Here is a 21,763-nt window from a genome sequence, read left to right as displayed (position 1 = left end):
CGATTTTCTAGTGTAATGTTTAAATGCTTCTATTCAATCTGGATTTCTAAGGCCTATTTACGAATATAAGAAAAGTTTGAACGTTAAAATTCAGTCTTTATGTACATTGTACATTCAAAATATAAATAAGAATTACTTTAAGAGCCAATTACAGAGAATATATAAAATGGAGTATAATCGAGAAATAAGAATAATTTCGAATAAAATTACCTTCAGTCGCGCATTTTCTTTTTGGAAATTATGAAGTTTATATAGCTTTTAAAATGTTTTTAATGAAGAGTGTGAGATTAATGGTGCTATTGTTAAAATTTAATTTAAAATATTATTTCTGAGTTACTTCTCTCCGATTTTTCAGCACACAACACAAAAAAAAACGTAAATTATTTTCAAACTTTACGATAAATAGAACAAAAATTGCTAGTCTCTAATTAAAAAATCAAAACAGAACGCAAACCGTAATAGTTTAAGTTAACAATTCACTGCACTTTATTTAGCGAGTTAAACCACGAACGCGAACGCGCGCGTTTGGTAGCGACAGTGGTCCGCCTTGTGACCCGTCTCGATTACTACTGAAACGTTTTAGAGCTTTCTGACTTGATACAGCCTCGACGTTGTTTCGTGTGCTGATAGCAAGTAGTCGCTATTGTAATATTACTTATTTCAATTTTGCAAAGAGAATAACTCTCTTATTCATAAACACACACCTATTTTAGATAAAAAACTACTGTAATATGTTTTCTTTTTTTAATTTCACTAAGGAGTGAAAGAAATAAAACTCTTTATAAGCCCTTCATAACTTATATTTTTATGAATAAGAGGGTAAGAGTCTTGTCTCCCGTATTGGGGACATTGTAGTAGTAGGTTTGGTCAAAGATAAAAGAGACTTAAAGTTTATGTAGACGATTTATATCTTGCTATCGTCCATGTCGTTGTTTTATAGTTTCGTACATTAATTAAGTATTTCTAACTAAAATCTTGAAACACAGTATACCTATACCTAAACAATACATCAATGATCACTTCAAATTTGACTTGCATTTAGATCGTTGGATGGATAGTTGGATATTAAAATAGAGCCAACGCCGAATGAACTAGAAACACATAAATTTGTTATATTTTATTAAAAAGAAAATATGCTATCTTCATAGATACTTCAATATCATTTCGAAACTAGATTCTGTTTTTCTTAAATGTTTAGTCAATGACATGACAGTGTCTATCGCTAATAGACAAACTCTATCGCATACGTAATAGGAACGTTAAGCCGTTGTTAAACAAACACAGATACTACGAGATGGTACAATATTAGTTTTGGACGTTTACTTTTATATACTTTTATGATGTTCACAACTCTTAATAAGGGTTTATCTTTTCACACTTCTGAGTTTTTACAGGTGTTCAGTGGAAAGGGGCATTCTCTACTTTTCTAGGAATTGTATTTAAAGAATATGTACCTAAATGCTCTTGCTAGCTTGAAATAATTTTCTTAGGTAATAAAAAAAATATTAAAAGGAAGAATTGTCAGGCATTTCTGTTAGTGGAAATTTAGTAAACTTACCTTCTAAAAACAACAATCCAATACAATCTTCGTTAACACCATTAATTACCAATAAAAAGAAATATGCCTGAAACTCACTTACATGGTAATGCATGCCTTCATGTATTCGTATGTATTGTACTCAATTTATAAGAGAGGATTGGTGCGCTTGGAACATTAGAGCGTATTCAAATCAACTCTAGTTCTTATAAATTACTGTTCTAATCATCAAAACAGGGACATCAATTTTCACAAAAAAAAATAGCTTAGCTATCCGCTAATTATTTGTGAACCGACGATATTATTATTATCTTTCTTTACTGGTGGTTTTCTCACCGTCACATTAAACTGACAGAATACCTACTTTATTGCTTAGTTCTATTTACTACCAGTTGCATTTACTTTTATGGAGATTATCAACTCCATTTCCACTCCCATAAGTCGTAGGTCGTTCTGATACGTCAGATAATCTTTCCTATTAATTCGGCTATAATAATCAAAAAAATTTAAAGGGGATACTAACGTTTTCGAAAAAAATCTTTAGTTTCATTATGTTGGTATTATACAACATTATTGGCAATAAGTTAGTCCTCTGTAACATGGAATTAACTTTGGTAAACGCGAACAGTGTATTTCATACACCTTTGCTTACACCGTCAAGTGTAACTGGCTTGATAATATGTACCTGCAACATTATTTCTCAGTATAACAAAATCATAATAATATTCATATTCTTGAGTCTTCACAAAGGAATGTCACAACTGGCACAAATCAAAATGGAAAGTGGGTGAAAGGATTATAATGTGGGTTGAGCCATTTGTTTCCTTTGATACATTGTGGACTGTGGTCTACATTCATAGCTGCACGTAGCATAGATTATTTCTGAGAGGTCCCTATATTAGGTACTCATGATTGTCCGTATTTTGTGGAGTATATAGGAAAAAGGGTCTGCAGTTCACTTTACTGCACTTTCTTCTCGTTCATATTTTGGTATGTAGTGTGCTATTAAACAAGGTTGGCATATATTTTATGGCGTACGGTACAGTCAGAATAAGGTTAAATTTTCTCTGAGCACAAGATTTTTGCTATATTATTATATTACCTATTTTAAGAACATTAGCAGCCGTATGTCGTCAACACATAAAAATTCCCCGTTGTCATCATTTCCCTGTGAAAAAAAAATCTAACGGCATATAAACGAGCTAATTGATATAAATGTGACGAGACACAAAATTGAATAAACACAAAAAAAATGTCTCAACTCAGCGGTGGTCTGCAATACACCTGCTATAACAAAACGGTGATCGCCTCGTCATTTCGGAACATAAAGTGACGTCATCAACAACTGTCAACAATTTAGACCAAGAGCAAAAACTACAAAAGACTTGAGACAACTAGAGCACATCGAATTGAAAAAACCTCCGTAAAACGTAGTACAAAAAGCCTTAGCTGTATTTCCGGTTATCAGGCGATGATGTAAGCTAGTTTATGTGCACGGTGCCCATGACTTGGTTTACCGTTAACCAGGTTGATCGACCGCTATCATAGAAAAACAACTATGGATTGCTACTATGGGTTTTCGATTTCGGCTAGTTTCAAAGTTTGTGTTTAAATGTCTGACAATCAAGTATCTGATAGATAAAGACACAGCAAAAATATGAATACGAATGTCAACATTTAACCCAATAAGCTAATCGATACTTATTAAGAAATGATAAACCCAGGACTTCGATTAGTATTATTTTTTTGTGGTTTCTTTTGTCACCTGTGTTAGATAATTGATCTAAATCTGATAAGTTAATCAGCCAGAAAATGTAACGTAATTTAGACTGGAACTTTTTATATTGAAACTAAAGTCTTTCTAGAGTACCATTTAGTACCATTTTTAACAGACATTATTCTTATGGATCTGTAAGTGGTTGTCTTGAAATAATATTACTATAATTATTATCTCTAACAAAGCAATAATTTGTTATTATATGAGCATAAAGATACTCATATAATAACCACATTGATTCTAACGTACGTTTACAATAAAACAATATAAATCTCCATGAAACATTATTACTTAAATATTATCATTATACTTTCTATGTTGAAACAACATTTTCCGAGCCCTCTTCCACTATTATGGAGAATACGTAAAAGGTTTACAAACAATCTTACATTATGTTTAATATGCGATTAGTATCTGTTACCGTGTTTTGTGACATAAGCGTAACACTTGACATTAGCACATCGATTATTTTGAGGTTATGTCATTACGCAATTTTCATTCCCACCATACGGAATGCGTCAAATTTTCTCAGGAAACAATTTCAAATAGAGAGATTTTCAATGCTAATATAATTTGAGTCAGAAAATATTAAATTTAATATTTTATCAGACTTGCTGCAAGTCTTGACTGTTAAACCTAGTTTTACGAAACTACAAATTAAACAAGAGCGTTCAAAAAGGAGTACCTACTGAAAAAGTAACTGTTTCACATGTAAATATTACAAAAGCTTGTGAGCAATAAAATATTTTCAAAATGTATATTTGTGGCGAGTATTTGAAATCCTATTAATTAACTTTTTAATACGATTTGCAAAATATCGTTTTAATTTCTAAAACTTAAATGCATAGGTAATTACTTGCTATTTAATTCATAAAACTCAGCAATATAATTTCAAGACAATGTCGCATTTATTTTAAACAGAAGAAAGAAATTACGCTCCATGTAAACCCAAAAGTGCATGTACACAAAATCAATATCAAATCGAGTTCTCATAGTAGTATTCATCTCGCTAGAACAGATTTTACGGCCTTACAAGGCGTTGCGTTTTTATTCACATGTATTAGCATTACACGATTACGTTAGAGTAAAATATGCATTTTGTTGTAAAGTTACATAAAAACAGCGAATTAGGGGTTTATTTAAATTTCAAATTATCGATCGATTTGTAGGCAAATATTTGTTATAGCTAATTAGCTAATCTGCCTAAGTTGTTGTAAATACTATTTAAAATAATGTAGTCTGCAGCGTAGATTACCTAATACCTAGTTAGGTACTAAAGCAATTAATATTGTACAAGTGTAGATAGAATTAATAAAGATAGTAATTCTCAGTACACAGTATTGAACACGAATTTATGAAAGTTTTGACTATATTCCAGCCGTTAGAAGAAACCTCAGGATGAAGGTTAAATTCCGCCCAGATCTAGAGGTGTAAACTGTCTGGTGTTGTTGTCATTAGATTTATTTAATACCAGGGACCGCTCGCAATTTCATCAGCCTGAAATTTATATTTCCCGTTTTACAACAATTTTGATTGCTTCTCGACTCCTTTTAGTCTAAACGTGGTGTCATATAGCCTACCTTAATCAATAGACTTTTCAACACAAAAAGTTTATTTTTTATTCGAACAGCAGTTCATAAGATAAGCGAATTCAAATAAACAAACAAACTCTCCAGCTTTATATTATTACATATTTTTAATGTAATAAATTTCATCAGACACCCTTTAAGTGTCGATAAAACAGACTTTTGTAAATCAGCACTATCTAATGAACATGTTCAAACAAACCCATCAACATTATACAAATGTCTTCACCAGTCATATTAAACTGTAGAAAAAGTGTATCGCTTCAGTTGTTACTCTTATAAGGAAGCTATTATGAGAATCATCATAAACATGCTATCAGTGCAGGTAATAATGATATTATGTTAATTTTAGTTGCCACGATGAGTTTACTGGAGATTGTATGGAAATTGATGAAAATAATGAAAGCACAAAAAAATTATGAATATGTTAGTAAATGAGAAAATATCGTTGGAGTGGAGGTAATCTCACTGGCCACTATTTCGACCAAAGTATTGCTGAAATTCCCCTGAGTAGATTGCAATAAAAAAAAAGATAATTGAGGAGGAATCTTTAGTAGACGTAATATATATAATATGATTTTAGTCTCTTTACTATCTTAAACTTAAACTCCTTATACTTCATCACGGGATCTTCAAAGAAGCAAGACTTATGACACTCTTCGCTCAGTTGCAATGAGATTTTAATATTAAATTATTTAATTAAGAAAGCTGCCTTTAGACATCTTCACCTACCTAGTACGTGTTCATGTTAAACAGAGGATTTCTTTGAAGCGACTTTAGCCTTTTATCACGGAGTTTCGTCAGGTTATGCCTTACTGTAATTAATATTTGTTTGAGCACCTAAATAGATGTCATGATCATGTTATTCTTGTGGTGAAACGTGAGAGAGTTTCTTATTGATTTAGGCAATAACTGTGATCTGACCCAGTACCTAGGTTTCAACATCTTCAACCATGACTACAAACCCTCTACCGACCTTAGAAACTAACAGAGACAGAAGATATCCCCGTCTCTGTCTAAGTATCACAAGAACATGGATTAATCAGGAATTCTGTCACACACCAGTTTGCACCTCTTGTGTTATCGCGTGGAATTATAATACGGCATATGACCTTATGTAACTAAGCCTATGACAACACATTCGCCGTGAATTTGATATGCAACCGATTTGGCAATAAAGATCAGATACGCTACAGAGAATTTTAAACTCTAAGACATAGTATTAGGGTGAATTTTAAAGGTGAGTTTTCAGTCAGGACGTGAATCGTTTGCATAAAAAACGGTAACTTAAGGAAGGACTTTGTGTGTTGTGCATCTAAACAAATACTGGTGTTGAATTAGATCTTATGAGGTTATGTCGGCATCAAAGACCCACTGCTTTACCGTTAAGTACACTGATTACGGGTACCTACTTAATAGGAAGTAGTAGGTACCAGAATGCATTCAGAATTCCAGTTTTGGAAGGGTCCGAGAAATTTATATGGCTTGAAATTTCAAATGCTTTACGCTCGTCTAAATAACTATCTAAAATGTATGATTTCGGCTTGAACATTTTCTGGTAATAGACAAGAAGTCATTCATTGCATTTTTAATTTCCTACTTGCTCACAGCATGTAACGACAGTGAATGTAAATTAAAAGACCAACACTTAACACGCCAAAATTGCAGACAGATAGTCTTTAATTTCTTTATGAGTAAATTTATAGGTGCTATTAGCCACACTTTAAATTATAACGGCTTTATCGTAACACCTTTCGATGAGTTATCTTTCTTGTGGGATCTAAAATGTCTAATATTATACAATTCACGTCCCGAATTGATGGTTACGATCGTCTTCACGTAGGTACCTCAAACACTTAAATAACTGCGAAGTATGAAGTAAATTAAGTTTTTGTAGATTAGATTTCTAATTTGACTACTTAGATTTTTATAAATAAACAGTGTTTTTGTGTTTATTATGAGAGTAAAAAGGGAGGTAAAAATAGGAAGGCAGTGCGGTACGACGAGAAAAAGGCGTGATTTTTTGTATTTAGATAGGAAAAAGCAGATCCAAACATCCTGTAAATATATTCACCACCATTATGTCACAACTTTGCCATCAAAGACACTTGTAAATAAAATACTTTTGCGCCTTTATTATTTCTCATAGCAACATAACAGTGTTAACGGTTATTGACATCACATTTTTGTATGAAGATAAATAATATCGAAGCCTCGGGCTTCAGTGGTGTCTCGCCTCTATAATCACATTAGCATACAATGAAATTGTATCCAACTCGTATTTCTAGGTAACGGATTGGAATTCCAAATATTAAATTTCAAGTCACGTTTTCGCTTTTTATTAGGTGCTACTTCCGATTTTTGTTACCAGCTAGATTTCAAATTGGTTAAATTACACATTAATGTAATCGGCATCATAATCTTTCACAGCGTTATATATTTATCTATCGATCGGATGACATCGTGAAATGTGTACAAGCGCAGGATCGTAAAAAAATGTCGCAATGAAGAAGAGGCCCAATACTCAACAATGGGTGGAAATAGGTTGAAAAGAAGAAGCAGAAGAAGATTATCTTTATTAAGACCATTAAACAAAGGATACATCACTGCTTTTAAGTTTAATAGTAACTCTTATCTGGCAGTAGTTATTTTCATATTAATATTTCTTTAAGCTTGCGCAGGCACACGCCGGCGTTTATGGGCGTTTAATACTAGATCTTGTATCAGCCAATTACAATTAATTTATCCATTTGGGTAACAGGATTTTATTATAAAATTTGGTAAAGCTTTGGCCAAAATTCGTGATATTTATGATGGAATTTTGTACTGAATAAAAATTAAGTGTAATTATACATTTATTAATAAAAATTACCCGTTTTCAAACGGTGTAATATGTACGTTTAATTGTTGAACGGCATAATAGTTTATTATCTGTGGTGGTATTAGTGTCAAAATCACACGATGTGTCATTGAAATGTCATTTACATGGTATTTTGGCAGTTTGGCAACAACACTGTGGAATTCCCGAAGATTACAAAATAACCGTTTTTTAATTATTATCCTTAAAGATTTAATGTGATGGATCGAAACAGAAGCAAAGATGCCTCCGAAGGAATCGCAGTGAGTACAAAATTGTTTTAAACAGTTGATAGAGTTTTGCAAAGTTTCATGGTCAGTTATAAGTTATTTAGGCCATAAAATGATGGTGTCAAGTTCAACAGTATAGAAATTGATGATGACTTAAGGATCGCTGACATTTAGGTGAACTCTGGGTTCTCCTAATTATGGAATTATGGTAAAAAACTTGTTTCGCACGTAGATTTTTATATTTATGACATCAGTTGCTAAATTGCAGCTGATATAGTTTGTAAGAATATGTAATTAATTTGTAAGCTAATACTAAACATTTTAGTGTACATTTCTCACCTCTTAAATTATTTTGTGTGAGTCATATCAGTTTAACGACAGCCACTAAACAATAATTGATTTTTCATACAATTTTATTAAGCAACTAAAATCATAAATGAATGTAATTTTGTTGATCCCACCAGAGCCCAATTCCCAATCGCCATGCACATGCTTTGTTACACTCCAACCCACCTATTTATTTACTAAAAGTCTATTTCGCCCAATCATTAGTCTTATCAATTTGTTTATGTTTCAGCCTATGGGAATCCAAGCCCTGAATGAGACAGTGTTAAGCAACCAGCCTGAATCTCGTTATGAATGTCCAGTCTGTCTGAACTGGTTGAGAGATCCTGTAATCACTACCTGCGGACACAAGTTCTGCAAGAGTTGTATCACTTCTTGGTTACAGTAAGTACTTACAATATATACTATTTAGAAGTATGTAAGTATCTTTATCAGTTGTCTCTTCTCCATAGTTCAAGCTGTATTTAGTTTGGTATCAGCTGACCATGTGTAAATTGTCCAAATATATGTATACTCAATAAACTACCTAAATACTGAGTATGCTGTTAAATTACATAATTTGATTTTAAGACTTTGACTTGTTCCATTAATCACTTACCTCACTTAACTCTCTTTATACTCATTCCCCAAAAAAAGACATAGCATACCTTTTTTCATAAAATCCTTAACATTTTGACTATAGCCAGCCAGTGATACTACAACATACTAATAATTTATTCAGTGGTCTATTCATATTAAGTTTTGGGGTACTTCCAAAATTCATTTCACAACTTTTATTTAAATCTAGCAATTTAATTAAATAATTCTTTATAATTTGTATTCATTGCCAAATATAACAGGTAAAAATAACAAATCATTCTGATTACCAATTTTATGGCCTTGAAGTAATTATCTTGTTCTAATGTAATACAGTAAGATTTTAAATACAGTTCAATGTAGCCATATTATATTTATTCTAAAAGTAATGTAAGAAATTTTTTTTTTTTTTTTTATTAGCCCCTTATGTGTCCCACTGCTGGGCAAAGGCCTCCCCTCTTTCCTTCCAAATCCGTCTGTCCTGTGCCAAGCTCCGCCACGATGGACCCGCAAATGCCGTTAAATCATCATGCCACCTTCGTCGTGGTCGGCCTCGACAGCGATGTCCATCGTGTGGTGTCCACTCTGTCACCAGCCTCGCCCATCTCTCCGGATGCATGCGCGAAACATGGCCAGCCCACTCCCACTTCAATTTAGCGGTTAAGAAATTTAGACCATTAATATTCCACTGCTATTTGTTGAAATAAGTGATAATTATTTCTAATACACACAACTCTGAAAAGTCATTGTTGCCTGCCTCAAGACCAAACCATCAGCCACTTGATGGAAAGGTACCAACTTATACCACTGGGCTATCACTGCTCTTCCCTATTATAGCTATTTTAATAGTAATAAACAAGAATAAATTTAAACTTCAATCACTGATGTTGAACATATAAACAATGATTTTAACAGATGAGTGAATAATCAACATTTTAGTCACAGTACCACCCACAAAAATGACAAAGCAATCAAGCTGACATCACATAACCATTTATGTTCTTTGTGTGACAATTTGCATTTAATACATAAGATTTAAGACATTGTGTGGCATATTGTCTTCACTCAAACAGGGGCTACTTTTAACATTGAAACATATGGGAATGTCAGATAAAAGGTCAATTATATTGATTAACTTTTTTATTAATGGTGGTGTTTGTTACTGGATAATTTCCTCGTTGCAGATTTTTTGTGAGGTGTAGCTATTGTCAGATTTCTGTTATCAAAATTTTCCCAATTTCTACCATTTTTTGTGCATCTGCAATATCAAAGTATTCACAAATCTTATTGATACCAAATATTTATGTTTTTGTTACAGAAACAGTGGGCATTGTCCTATAGACAATATTAATCTGAGCATGAAAGTTGATATATTTCCTGACAACTACACTAAGCGAGAGATACAGGAACAGCGGATGAACTGTCCATTTTCTGCCAAAGGTATTTCATATTTTATAACATTTCTTACGTGCAACACTATCTGTGTGGGGACTATAGTGATATGGCTTTTATTATGTTGTGTACAAAACCTTGGGTAAAAGCTGGTATTTTTATAGCCTATGTCTATAAATATAAAAAATATAAAGTTACAACACTGCCACGTTTGAACAAAATCTAGTTTTAGTAGTTGTGGTGTGACTAAGTAAAGAACATACTTGCAATTATTGTGCACTTTTATTATAATTAATGTATATGTTACTGTAAAAGCCCGAACTGTGGTAAATCCTAAGATTTTCCGGTAAAACCTAAGATTTACCAACTCTCAATGGTAAACGTCCGAACAAGCCAGAGTTTAAAAACTATGTTACGATATATAAAAAAATCCTCCTTCATAACTATGTTTATAACTATTTCACGGTATAATTATATACTGTGACATAGTTATAAAGAAGGAGTTTTGGGCACAGCGACATGGGTAGGTTAGGTTAGAAGGCTAAGGTGGGAGCGAGCGAAGCGAAGCTCCCACCTTAGCCTTCGTGGTTATTTTTTTTTAACCACCCAGAAGGAGGAGCCCCGCGAAGCGGGGCTCCGGCGACATCTCGACGTCATCAAGTGAATATAGGTAAAAGTTCGAAATAAAAGAATTGTTCGGACTTTTACCATTGCGAGTTGGTAAATCTTAGGTTATACCGGAAAATCTTAGGATTTACCACAGTTCGGGCTTTTACAGTAACATATATATAACTCTTCTGTTACTGAGTGACTGACTGAAGGACTGGTCATAGAAAGTTGCAATTTGATATGAAAATTCCTTAGAAAATGTAGAAGAGCAGTAAGAGAATATTTTTAGACATTCGTTTTTGATGATCACCTGTTTACTCCGGCAGTGATAACAAGTTCACTTGACCTTGACTTGCTATGAGTCAGGTGCATGCATCTGATTCATAGCAAATCAAGGTGAAATTAGATTATAATCAAGTTTTAAAAATACCAACTAGTTTTTCAACTTTAGAACTACATATAAAACTACTTAGTTGAGGAAAGTAAATTATAGTCTATCTACTGCATGGAGTAATTCGGACTGCTGTTCACGATGTACACATTAGTGGCGTTCGATTCCCGCAAGGGACTATTATTTGTGCGATCCACAAATAATTGTTTCTGGTCTGGTTGGACTTTGTGTCCTTTGTTTGGAAAGTCCGCGTGTCACAAGAGCAATTCTTAGAGCGGGAGTTGTCTTTTATAAGGAAAGAAAAGTATCAAAGTTGTTCAAGCTGCCCGGAGGCCTTTGTCATGGCTTAGTTAATACACACCGTCAGATATAAGAGGTGTGATAATATATGTGTTCTTACGCTATGTATTTATTATTTCCAGGTTGTACAGTTAAAGTGACTCCGCTAGACTTGGACGCGCACATTTCAGTGTGTGAATACAATCAGCCAGAGACGTCCACTCAGCCGGAGATCAAAGTGCCGTGTTCGTTCCAGGCTGTTGGCTGTAAAGAACTGTTTGATAGTCAAGAAGATATGAATCAACACGTGCAGAGCGATGTGCAGAAACATATGAGCGTAAGTTCACTAGCCACAGATTACTAGAAGCCATATAGGGTACCAATATTTTACGGACGACCGAACCCTTTAAGGAAAATAACCAGCTTTTCAAAATCGATCAAACCTTATGAGATAACCCCCCCCGCCTCTCTTTTCATATTAGTTACTTTTTTTGGAAATTTATCACTTGTCGTCGAATCCTCTGCTGCAAAGAGCTTCAATGCCAACTAGGGCGCAGTATCACACCTGTTGGGAACTTATGAGATGTATGATTGTATGTTTAATGTTATAAAATAAATTTCAATGACTATAGCATATTAAATCAAAGGTCTGCAGATTTTGTTATAAATTGGTTGTGAACTTTACCTTCACTGGTTCTTTAGTATTTAATCCTGCTAGATTTCAATAACAATAGCTGCTTAGCGTAGCGTAATATTATTACTGTATACGAAATCACTGCGTAACATGCCAATGACAACCACATTAGGGGCAGGTTTGGCGCAATGCCTAAGAGCGATGCACCGATGCGTCACTTATTTTGCATACATAAAAGCGATACATATTCGAATATTGAATAGTTATTGCTAAACAACGTCATTAGTATCATATCAGAGGAAAGTCAGCGTCAAAAATGAGTATCAACCGTCACATTTTCATCATCCTTGTTTGTTAAAATATCAATTCAATCGTAGCTATTGACGAACAACTACCTAATACGAAGTAATTAAAGGAGATCATCCATTTTGGGCCTTTTTTCAAAGTGCCGGCCAACAAAAAAAAGTGGCATGTATCGATACAGCTAGCCATTTGAAGCAATAGTTAGTATGGCACGAAACCGGTAGGATCGCTTTGAACCGAGTTATACAGGTTTAAAGATTCATAATATTCAAACATTTATTCATTTCTGAAAGTTCTGTGAAACATAAAAGAATGATTGATTTTGCTAGAATTAACTATCTAAAGCAAACGACCACTCTGAAGTTGATTTAAGGTCGTAAGCACACGTATCAACTCGGAAACGGGTCGTCACCGTATCAACTCGAGCTCATCAGTATTATTTGTATGTAATTCCCTACTGTAACACACTTATCGGAAACGTTATGTGATCGCCCCGGCTCACGTCCATGGGAGTGGTTCGTATGCGCATTATGCATACACCAGCACCCAGGGTGGAGTGCGGGGCTATGTGCAAATTCCGATAGAATTGTGGGCATACCTTCTAAACCGCAACATGTGTCCTTATAACAAGGGCCCTCGTCACAAATCGTGCCCGAAGCACAAAATATTGTTCCACATGCCAATGAGTCGGACATAACAACCCAACGGCAACACTCTAGATGACCTCTTACCTAGACGATGGTTTGTTAGTTAGTTATCGGAATTTGAACATAGTCCCGCACTCCACCCTGGGTGCTGGTCTATGCATAATGCGCATACGCACCACTCCCATCGTCGTGAGCCGGGGCAATCACATAACGATTTCGATAAGTGTGTTACAGTAGGGAATTACATACAAATAATACTGATGAGCTTGAGTTGATACGGTGACGACCCGTTTCCGAGTTGATACGTGTGCTTACGACCTGAAATCAACTTCAGGGTGGTCGTTTGCTTTAGATAGTTAATTCTAGCAAAATCAATCATTATTTTATGTTTCACAGCACTTTCAGAAATTAATAAATGTTTGAATATTATGAATCTTCAAACCTGTATAACTCGGTTCAAAGCGATCCTACCGGTTTCGTGCCATACTAACTATTGCTTCAAATGGCTAGCTCTATCGATACATGCCACTTTTTTTTGTTGGCCGGCACTTTGAAAAAAGGCCCAAAAATGTATGGAGCGTGGATGATCTCCTTTCTTTGAAGTTAGTATACAATTTCATTGATAAAAATGCTCTTGAAAATTTGAGAATAAACATATTTTTGACGCTGACTGTACATTATTATTATGTTTTAAACAAAAGCTTGACTATCTACTTTATATTTATTTCTTTCTTGTATGAGTCGTGTAAGTTCTAACTTTGTTTTACTTGTCTTTTGTTTTAACTCATACGCAATTTCAAAATTGATTGGAAATTAAAAATAATAAGTAATACAGTTAATGTTTATTTCTAGTTCTTAATGAACGCGTATTCCGAGATGAAGATAAACAATGATATGTCGAACGCGAGTATGGACGCGAAGGAACAAGAGGCAATGACGCTATGGGAGGCGCCTAACAAAGATGGCGACCAATCCTCTGCCGCACCACTGAATAATACAAGTGCTCTTATCAGGTAATATACATTTTGACCTAAATAACGAAATTTGTTAACTATATTATTTGTTTCAAATAATACTAGTAATGGAAAGCTGAATGTTTGTACTTGATTAGACGCTATGATCTCAGGAACTACCCAGTAGTGCGAATTAAAAAATATTTTTGTGTTGAATAGTACCATTTAAGGAGGAAGGCTATATGACTTTACTTAATGACTAAGAAACTCAAACATAATTTTAGCACTTAGTTGCAGTCCTAACTGCTTCTTTACTGCGTCCACTCGCGTCTACGCCGAGCACGTATACGTGCGTATTGCTTATGCGTACATCCATATTTTTGGTTGTGTAATTGAATGTTGGTTTGCGACATATAATAATAATTATTTTTGTTTATAAATAGCACATATTTTTTATGTTATTTCATTTGATTCAATTTAAAATTATCTTTCCAGAGCACTCTACGAGCGAGTAGTAGTCCTAGAACAACGTAACCGCGAACAGGACATCGTAATAGCGAACATGTCTAAACAAATATCTGCTTTCGCCATGGCGAAAATGAAACAGAACAACGACATGTTACTACGATACTGTATGGGCAACTATATATGGAAGGTGGATAACTTTAAACAGAGGTTAGATGCGATGTTGAAGGATCATTACAAGATGCTGTACAGCCCTGGGTTTTATACCTCGCCTAATGGATACAGGTAACGGCTTTACTACTTATATTCAGTGATACAATCATTATACGGGATATTTTAATGTTATTAAGTACCTAATTGATATCTTTTGTCTTAATTCAAAATGTGTGAGATTCGTTCACGAGGTGTTGGATTCTATTCCCGCTGTAAATAACAATAGCAGCCTGAAATCGCGCTATGGGCGAGCATATTTGCAAGCCAGTAAATATAAACAGACTCGCCCTCTATGTGAATGTAAATGTAATGTATCAAAAACAGTTTCATGTACCTTTGTACAAACAATAGAAGCATGACGCATTATTTACTTTATAAGCTGCAGACAGACTTAAGCACGACGTTTGCTTAACGAGTGGACCCACTTCTATAAAACTATAAAACATAATTATATCCTAAGAATCCATTATTCAATTATTCCTAACATATTTTATTATTTACAGATTCTGCTTACGTCTAAACGTATCCCCTCAGAACCCGCAATGCTTCGCCCTCCACGTGCACCTGATGAAGACAGAGAATGACGAGTGCCTCGAGTGGCCGTTCAACGGTCGCATCTCCTTCGCAATGATCAATCAGTACAACCCTGATATGACGCAGAGAGATACTATGATGTCTAACTCTGCGCTAGTTGCTTTTAGGTAAGAAGATTGTATTTAAATTACTAGCTGACCCGCGCAACTTCGTTTGCGTCACATAAGAAAGAATGAAAAAAAATTTCCCCGTTTTTGTAACATTTTTCATTGCTTCTCCGCTCCTAATGGCCGTAGCGTGATGTTATATAGCCTAAAACCTTCCTCGATAAATGGACTATCTAACACTGAAAGAAATTTTCAAATCGGACCAGTAGTTCCTGAGATTAGCGCGTTCAAACAAACAAACAAACTCTTCAGCTTTATAATATTAGTATAGATTAAATTGACAGAGGAAGGGTAATTTTTGGTAATGCGATGCATCGTTTATGAGATTTGTCTATATCACTCAAATCATTAACATCAACTCAGTCAATAACTTATGTTTGATCTCACTGATCTGACGTCCCTTCCCGTAGAGACGTATCACAGTCTATAGTTGCTGAGCTTAGCTATTACTTATTGCTTATTTAAATTTATAAGACTATAGCTTGTTTCTAAAACCTTACATGGGATTTGTAATCTATTGCGGATGACTTAAGAGACCCGTTCAAATATCTTTAGGCACCAATTTTACATACAAAATCTTACAAAATATCAAAGTTATTCGTGAAACAAAACTATATGTCGATGGAAATTCGAGTACCACAAATTTAGCTAATAATAGTATTAACTGCACACTTAAAAGCTCCAGAAATTACGATTAGTTTCGTACTGTTAAAGATAAAATCCATATTAATCAATTAACCTATTCTTTCAGAAAGCCAACAGCTGAGATATGCGTCAGAGGTTTCGGCTACACGGAATACGCAGTTATAAGCGACGTCGTAAGAAACGGGTTCGTAAAAGATGATGTGCTTGTAATTAGAGTTCATATCAAATGTGTATGACATCAAGAGTAGAGCTTTTGTTTGTTTTGTGACGGAGAGACCTGTAGTACTATATTATGTTATTTACATTTTATGATAATTTGAAATGTGTGTTGAACTTTGACCTTTAATTGTTGACTGATATTTATGAATATTTAAAACAAGCAGCTGCCAGCGCTTAAGTTCGCGTGACCTTTAGTTTTTCCGTTTACACAACATTTTCAGTTGCTTCTTCACTCCTATTAGTAATAGCGTGAAGTAATATTGCCTATAGTCTTCCGCAGTAAATGGTAGTCCAACACAAAAATAAATTTTCAAGTCGAGCCATTAGTTCCTGAGGTTCGCGCGTCCAAACTACGATAAACGTACTCTTCAGCATTCCGTTATTAGTATTAGTATGTTAAACAAAAATGCGAGAAGTAGGCATAAAACTGCATTATATCAGTTGACGATGGTGAAAGGACTAAAAGTTTATTCAATTAATTGATCAAAAATGACTATTATTATAGCCAGTCGTGATCACAAAGTCACTAAGACCACTAACGGACAAATTTTTAAATTAGAATATAACTGTTATTCGATTTTTGGCACAATGGTTTGAGATATTTTTTTGCACTCATTATAAGTGTTTTGTATTGTTATATACAATTGTATATTTATATTTAAAATAATAGTAATTATTGAATCTTGTATAGAATCTCGTTAATGGAGTTGAGATTGTAAATTATAACTAGGTAAGGTAAGATTTATAGATATGTTACCTCAAGTAAACAATGATGTACTTAAATAGATTTAAGCAAAAGGGTTATTATATTCCGTCCAATATACAGTATATTTAAAGTGGTATTGAATAACAGTCTAATAAAAATACCTCTTGATATATAATGGGAACACGAACTTGAATGATTCCGTCCAAGCCCCAAATTAGTAAGTCATTATTTTATTTATACAAACTTGATAAATAATCACTTTAATAAGTAAGAAAATGGAACCGAATAGTGAAAATAAACTGAAATTTGTCATCAAATCAAATCGAGATTATATTTATTTGTTGGCTTGTGACAACGACCAGTGGAAGCTGGCCGAAATGTCAAGCAAACCAAGAATAAAAACGTTTTCACGATGAAAAAATTAGGATGCCAGAGAATTTAGATCTGTATTTGTAACATATATTGCATGTTTTATAGATTTAAATTCATCAAATATATTTATATAACTGTATTATAAGTCTTATGTACTTACATTCCACTGATTGTGATAGATATACACGTCGTAATAATTATTGTGAAAATATTCCAATATAGTATTATGTAACTGGTGCCTTAAAATGTACTTATTATTATTGTTTTGTTTTTATTGAAATTATAAATACAATATAGTTGAAAAAACACCAAATATTTTATTTATACGTAGTCTTATCCTGTGGGATTCCTCAATTTAAGTTTTACATAATGGTTTGGGCCTTGAATGCTAACTTAGTAAGTACTTTAATCTTAAGAACAGTTTGAAGGTAACAGTTGAAGTTAGACATACAAGGGCTTTCGCCATATTATTTATACCTTCACCATTAAAGTAAGTAATCATTATTAATTCTATAACACATTAAACTGCGAAACCTCTTTAAACAAAATACGGGATAGAAATAAAAATAAAACACCCAAAAATATAATTGAGAATCGATTTATTGGTATTCATTTCTTACAAACGTAAACATTTACATGCTATGTCTTAATAAAATATAGGAATTTAGCTTACATATGTAAATACGTCTAAGGGCTAGCTAATATTAGCCTTATCACATCCAGCCATCACAATAATTCTCTCCCAAAACATTAATTTTCATACAGACCCACAATTTTGAACATATTGGCAATTTTCTTTCATCAAATTACTTCGATTTTGGCAACGAAATTTCAATTTTCATAATATGGATTGATATTTGAAACAGTGACGTCATAATTAAGGCTAAACTGAATACTTCGATACATTACCGATTCCTTAACTATTTGGTAAATCTTATAAGATATAAACGGATTGAAGTGTATTTAAAATTTGCTTAACGAAGACACATTCTCAATTTTCAATGTTTAACATCATAAGTTCATCAGTAAGCTAAAGATTTGGTTGTCCATTGTCTGGAATATCTTTACTCGAGGGCTAATTTTGATGTTTTGTCAAATCGATAGAGAATCGGACAAGACATCACAGTAATTCCTTGAATAAAGTTATCTGACTAATGAAAAATCAATTACATTTTAGTTCTTAATTACATTTTGTTTTCCAATTCAATCTAGCCTTATTAAGACGCCACTGCGAGCGATGTTTAATTTTGTATAACGGCAATAATGGTGTCCAATATAATTTTAAACTTCTACGAATGTATTAAAAATCACTATATACTACAGTAATTTTAACATTACAACAACTGACTACTTGATTATGGCCTGAAACAATGTATAACATACTTTCCAACTACAAAGAATTTCTCTTAATCGCAATACAAAAAACCTTAACAAACTTATTCGGTATTATTTTACAATTTGTTTTAAAATTAGACTTGAATCTAGTCAAGTATAGTATAAATATGCCAGATAACTTTGTATATCAGAATATAGTAAGCATTGAGTACGGAACTGAAAGATGCCGTCGTTGTTACGTAAACTTCATCCTACGTCAATACGTCGTTGTTATTTTACGTTTTTTTCATAGCATATTGTAGCTATACTCACACTAGCTATACTCACACACTCAAAGTTAACCGACACGTATTTTGCTAACAATTATTTATGTAATAAATTCGTGTCTAACTTTTAAAACAAATTGCGAAATAATGTCGATAATATTCTATGTGAAAGACAAGTGCGTATAACAAATATTCGTACAATACCATTATACATAAAATGAGCGAGTGAAGCCTCTATTGAATCACACAGTTACTTGAAAATATCTCCAAGAATTGTATAAAAAATGTATGAAAAGGATAAAATCCGTATGTATACGGATAAAAAATATGTAGTTCCTTTTCTATACGAACACGCGCACGCACGTATACGTGTCCGTTTCCAAGTATGTACTCTTTAGATGGTTATGAGAAATCGCTTTAACAGTACTGACAATTCCAGAGTAAATACACAAACAAATTACGTGAATGTATTAAAAGCAGTAGAGTTTTCTACCATTTTTCGAATGTAACAAAAACTATCAAACGTTTTCATCCAAAAACAACGTGTCAGACTTCTGGGAGTTTCATAACCACACACGCATTCATTTTTATTTAATTTCGTATAAAAATCTTTTTTCATCTACTACTCTTATCAAAATAGAAATTATTCAAATGACTACACCACTAGCTTTACCAATATAAATAGATAAGTACTAAATTGTTAATATTTATCCAATTATTTTTGTTTTTAGTAAATAAATAAACATCCTCGCGTGTAAGGTCCTGGCAACGTTTTTGCGCAAAGCGTTTTATTTCTCTTTTGAGAAAATACAAGCGAGAACTTTGTCATCAGAACCTTTATAAATAAAAATCATTGATACCATACAATACCAGTTTTTCTACTGTATTCATTAACCAAAAATTATGCACCCATACAAATTTTAATCTCACTATAATTCAGATTGTAACTAATCTTACCTTTGTTTTAAACTGGGGCATAGCAAATTAATTATTATTCAAAATGTAGATACATCAAATCGAGATTAAAATTTGTTTAGCTGTTTTGAATTCACATCAATTAGTAAATTTCAAATTCAATCATAAATGTTATGAGACCAAAAAACAATACAAAATAAACCAAATATTTGTATAAAACCTCTAATAATTGTGACAATACCAAATACAGCATGAAACTGGTTATAAATAAATAAATACGTTTACACAACGAAATGGAATTTGTTTGCGACGGGAATCATTTGTTGAAAGGAAGACACGTTTGATGGAAGCGACGCGACCATCTATAACGAATGTTACGCAGGCTGCTTGTTGAGCTTCATATTTGTTTGGGAATCAGTAATTTTCTGTCACATAGTAAAATATCTACCGAATTTAACTATAGCAGAGCTCTATTTAGTAGTTTTCAATCATACTAGTAGAATGCGATGTTCTTTAACACTTGATTCAGGAATTCAGAATCAATCGAAAATATCACGTTAATTGTTTACTTCAGAGTAAAAAGAGGTAAAACTATTCAAAATAATTACCACTTTAAATAATTTTAACGACTCATTTGAACTACTTTACTGATTTGTAAATAAAATTCTTTTGAATGTTCTGTATACAACGCCAAATTTAACTTTAGCGAATAATAAACTGATATTTTCACAATATGACATCAAAAACCTTAATTCCCAAAGCAAATAATCAAACTATTTCATTGAAATGGAATGTACGAAAACGAACAAAACAATCGCTTTTGGAGTGCATCTAACATGTAACCGACATTGTACCTTTAACCTACGCGAAGCTCTATAATTTCTACATATCACAGTAACGGTAAACAAATGCATATTGAAACACTATCCCAATAATACGACATGAAATTAAAAATTTGAAACAAATGTGTATTTGAAAAGGCGCGTATTTACTACTACTTGTTATTTTATCGTATGGTATATTAATAAAATATACTACTACATTATGATAGAAATTCTAGTCTACATACGCGCTATTCGACGTTATCACTCGGACATATTCTTATAGACATAACAATGTGGGTATAACAGGAATTCCTTTAAGAGTTTTAAAGGTGCCTTCAAAAACCGTCTGATTGATTGCAATAAATGCTATAGATTGGATGGATGACGTTACCCAAAGTTAGTTTATAATTTCGTCATCTTATTTCCGAGCTACACTTTTGTTTCATTTTGTTTTAACTCAATTAATTGAGCCTTGAATCTTTGTCTTATTTATCATTGGGATGCAAAATATTTTCTTCCTTTTTTTTTTCAAAGAACTGTAGGTATCTTAAGTTATATTTGTGATAGGTACATCACCTCAACTTCTACAAAGCATATAAATACTCGAAAACAATACTCCAAAACAGATACATTCAAGCTACACTTAAGCCTAACATTAAGTGAAAACTTTAAACTTAACTCTAAGTTACATCAAACATTAAATATAAATAACATATTGATTTAAGTATGAAGATCATTATAAAATTCTAATAAATTTGTGATTTTTTTAAACAATTATTTTTGATAATTCACTGCTTTCTTCGCTCGAGAGCAAAAGCAAAATAACTAAATTCTTTTCTATTCATTCCTAGTCATAATCTCGCAAACCATTCATTTTGTCAACAACTAACATCGTTTATACCAAAATCAATCTTATTTCAAACAAAAAGAATCGGTAATGGTATACACAAATGTGCTTCATTCATAAGAAAAAATATCTTCGATCC

At 33.1% G+C, this 21,763-nt stretch overlaps 2 protein-coding genes across 3 annotated transcripts in view; one reads left to right on the top strand and one right to left on the bottom strand.

Annotated features, from left to right (window-relative positions):
- The window catches only part of LOC142974288 (uncharacterized), a 38,222-nt gene extending 37,658 nt beyond the window's left edge, over positions 1–564 (bottom strand). The window contains exon 1 of one of the 2 annotated variants that reach the window (XM_076116523.1): positions 455–564. The gene's annotated coding sequence lies outside the window, so the exon portion shown is untranslated. Of the gene's footprint in view, positions 1–337; positions 353–454 lie in introns of those variants that run through there. The other variant, XM_076116524.1, reaches the window with a different exon arrangement.
- A 7,310-nt stretch (positions 565–7,874) lies between these two features.
- Positions 7,875–17,750, top strand: LOC142974286 (TNF receptor-associated factor 6-like). The gene is made up of 8 exons (XM_076116521.1): positions 7,875–8,020; positions 8,565–8,716; positions 10,227–10,348; positions 11,723–11,916; positions 14,016–14,176; positions 14,612–14,866; positions 15,298–15,495; positions 16,247–17,750. The coding sequence occupies exons 1-8, from the start codon at positions 7,979–7,981 to the stop codon at positions 16,374–16,376; spliced, it is 1,254 nt and encodes a 417-aa protein (XP_075972636.1). The 5' UTR covers positions 7,875–7,978; the 3' UTR covers positions 16,377–17,750.
- The last annotated feature ends 4,013 nt before the right edge of the window (positions 17,751–21,763 follow it).

The sequence above is a fragment of the Anticarsia gemmatalis genome, chromosome 7 (genome assembly GCF_050436995.1).
Source record: "Anticarsia gemmatalis isolate Benzon Research Colony breed Stoneville strain chromosome 7, ilAntGemm2 primary, whole genome shotgun sequence".
Lineage (NCBI taxonomy): Eukaryota > Metazoa > Arthropoda > Insecta > Lepidoptera > Erebidae > Anticarsia > Anticarsia gemmatalis.
This window is presented reverse-complemented; position numbering and strand designations above follow the sequence as displayed.

Coding starts and splice junctions, on each gene's coding strand:
- LOC142974286 (XM_076116521.1), top strand. CDS start 7,979: ATGGATCGAAACAGAAGCAAAGATGCCTCCGAAGGAATCGCA. Junction 8,717..10,226: donor TGTATCACTTCTTGGTTACA/GTAAGTACTTAC, acceptor TTTTTGTTACAG/AAACAGTGGGCATTGTCCTA. Junction 10,349..11,722: donor CTGTCCATTTTCTGCCAAAG/GTATTTCATATT, acceptor TATTATTTCCAG/GTTGTACAGTTAAAGTGACT.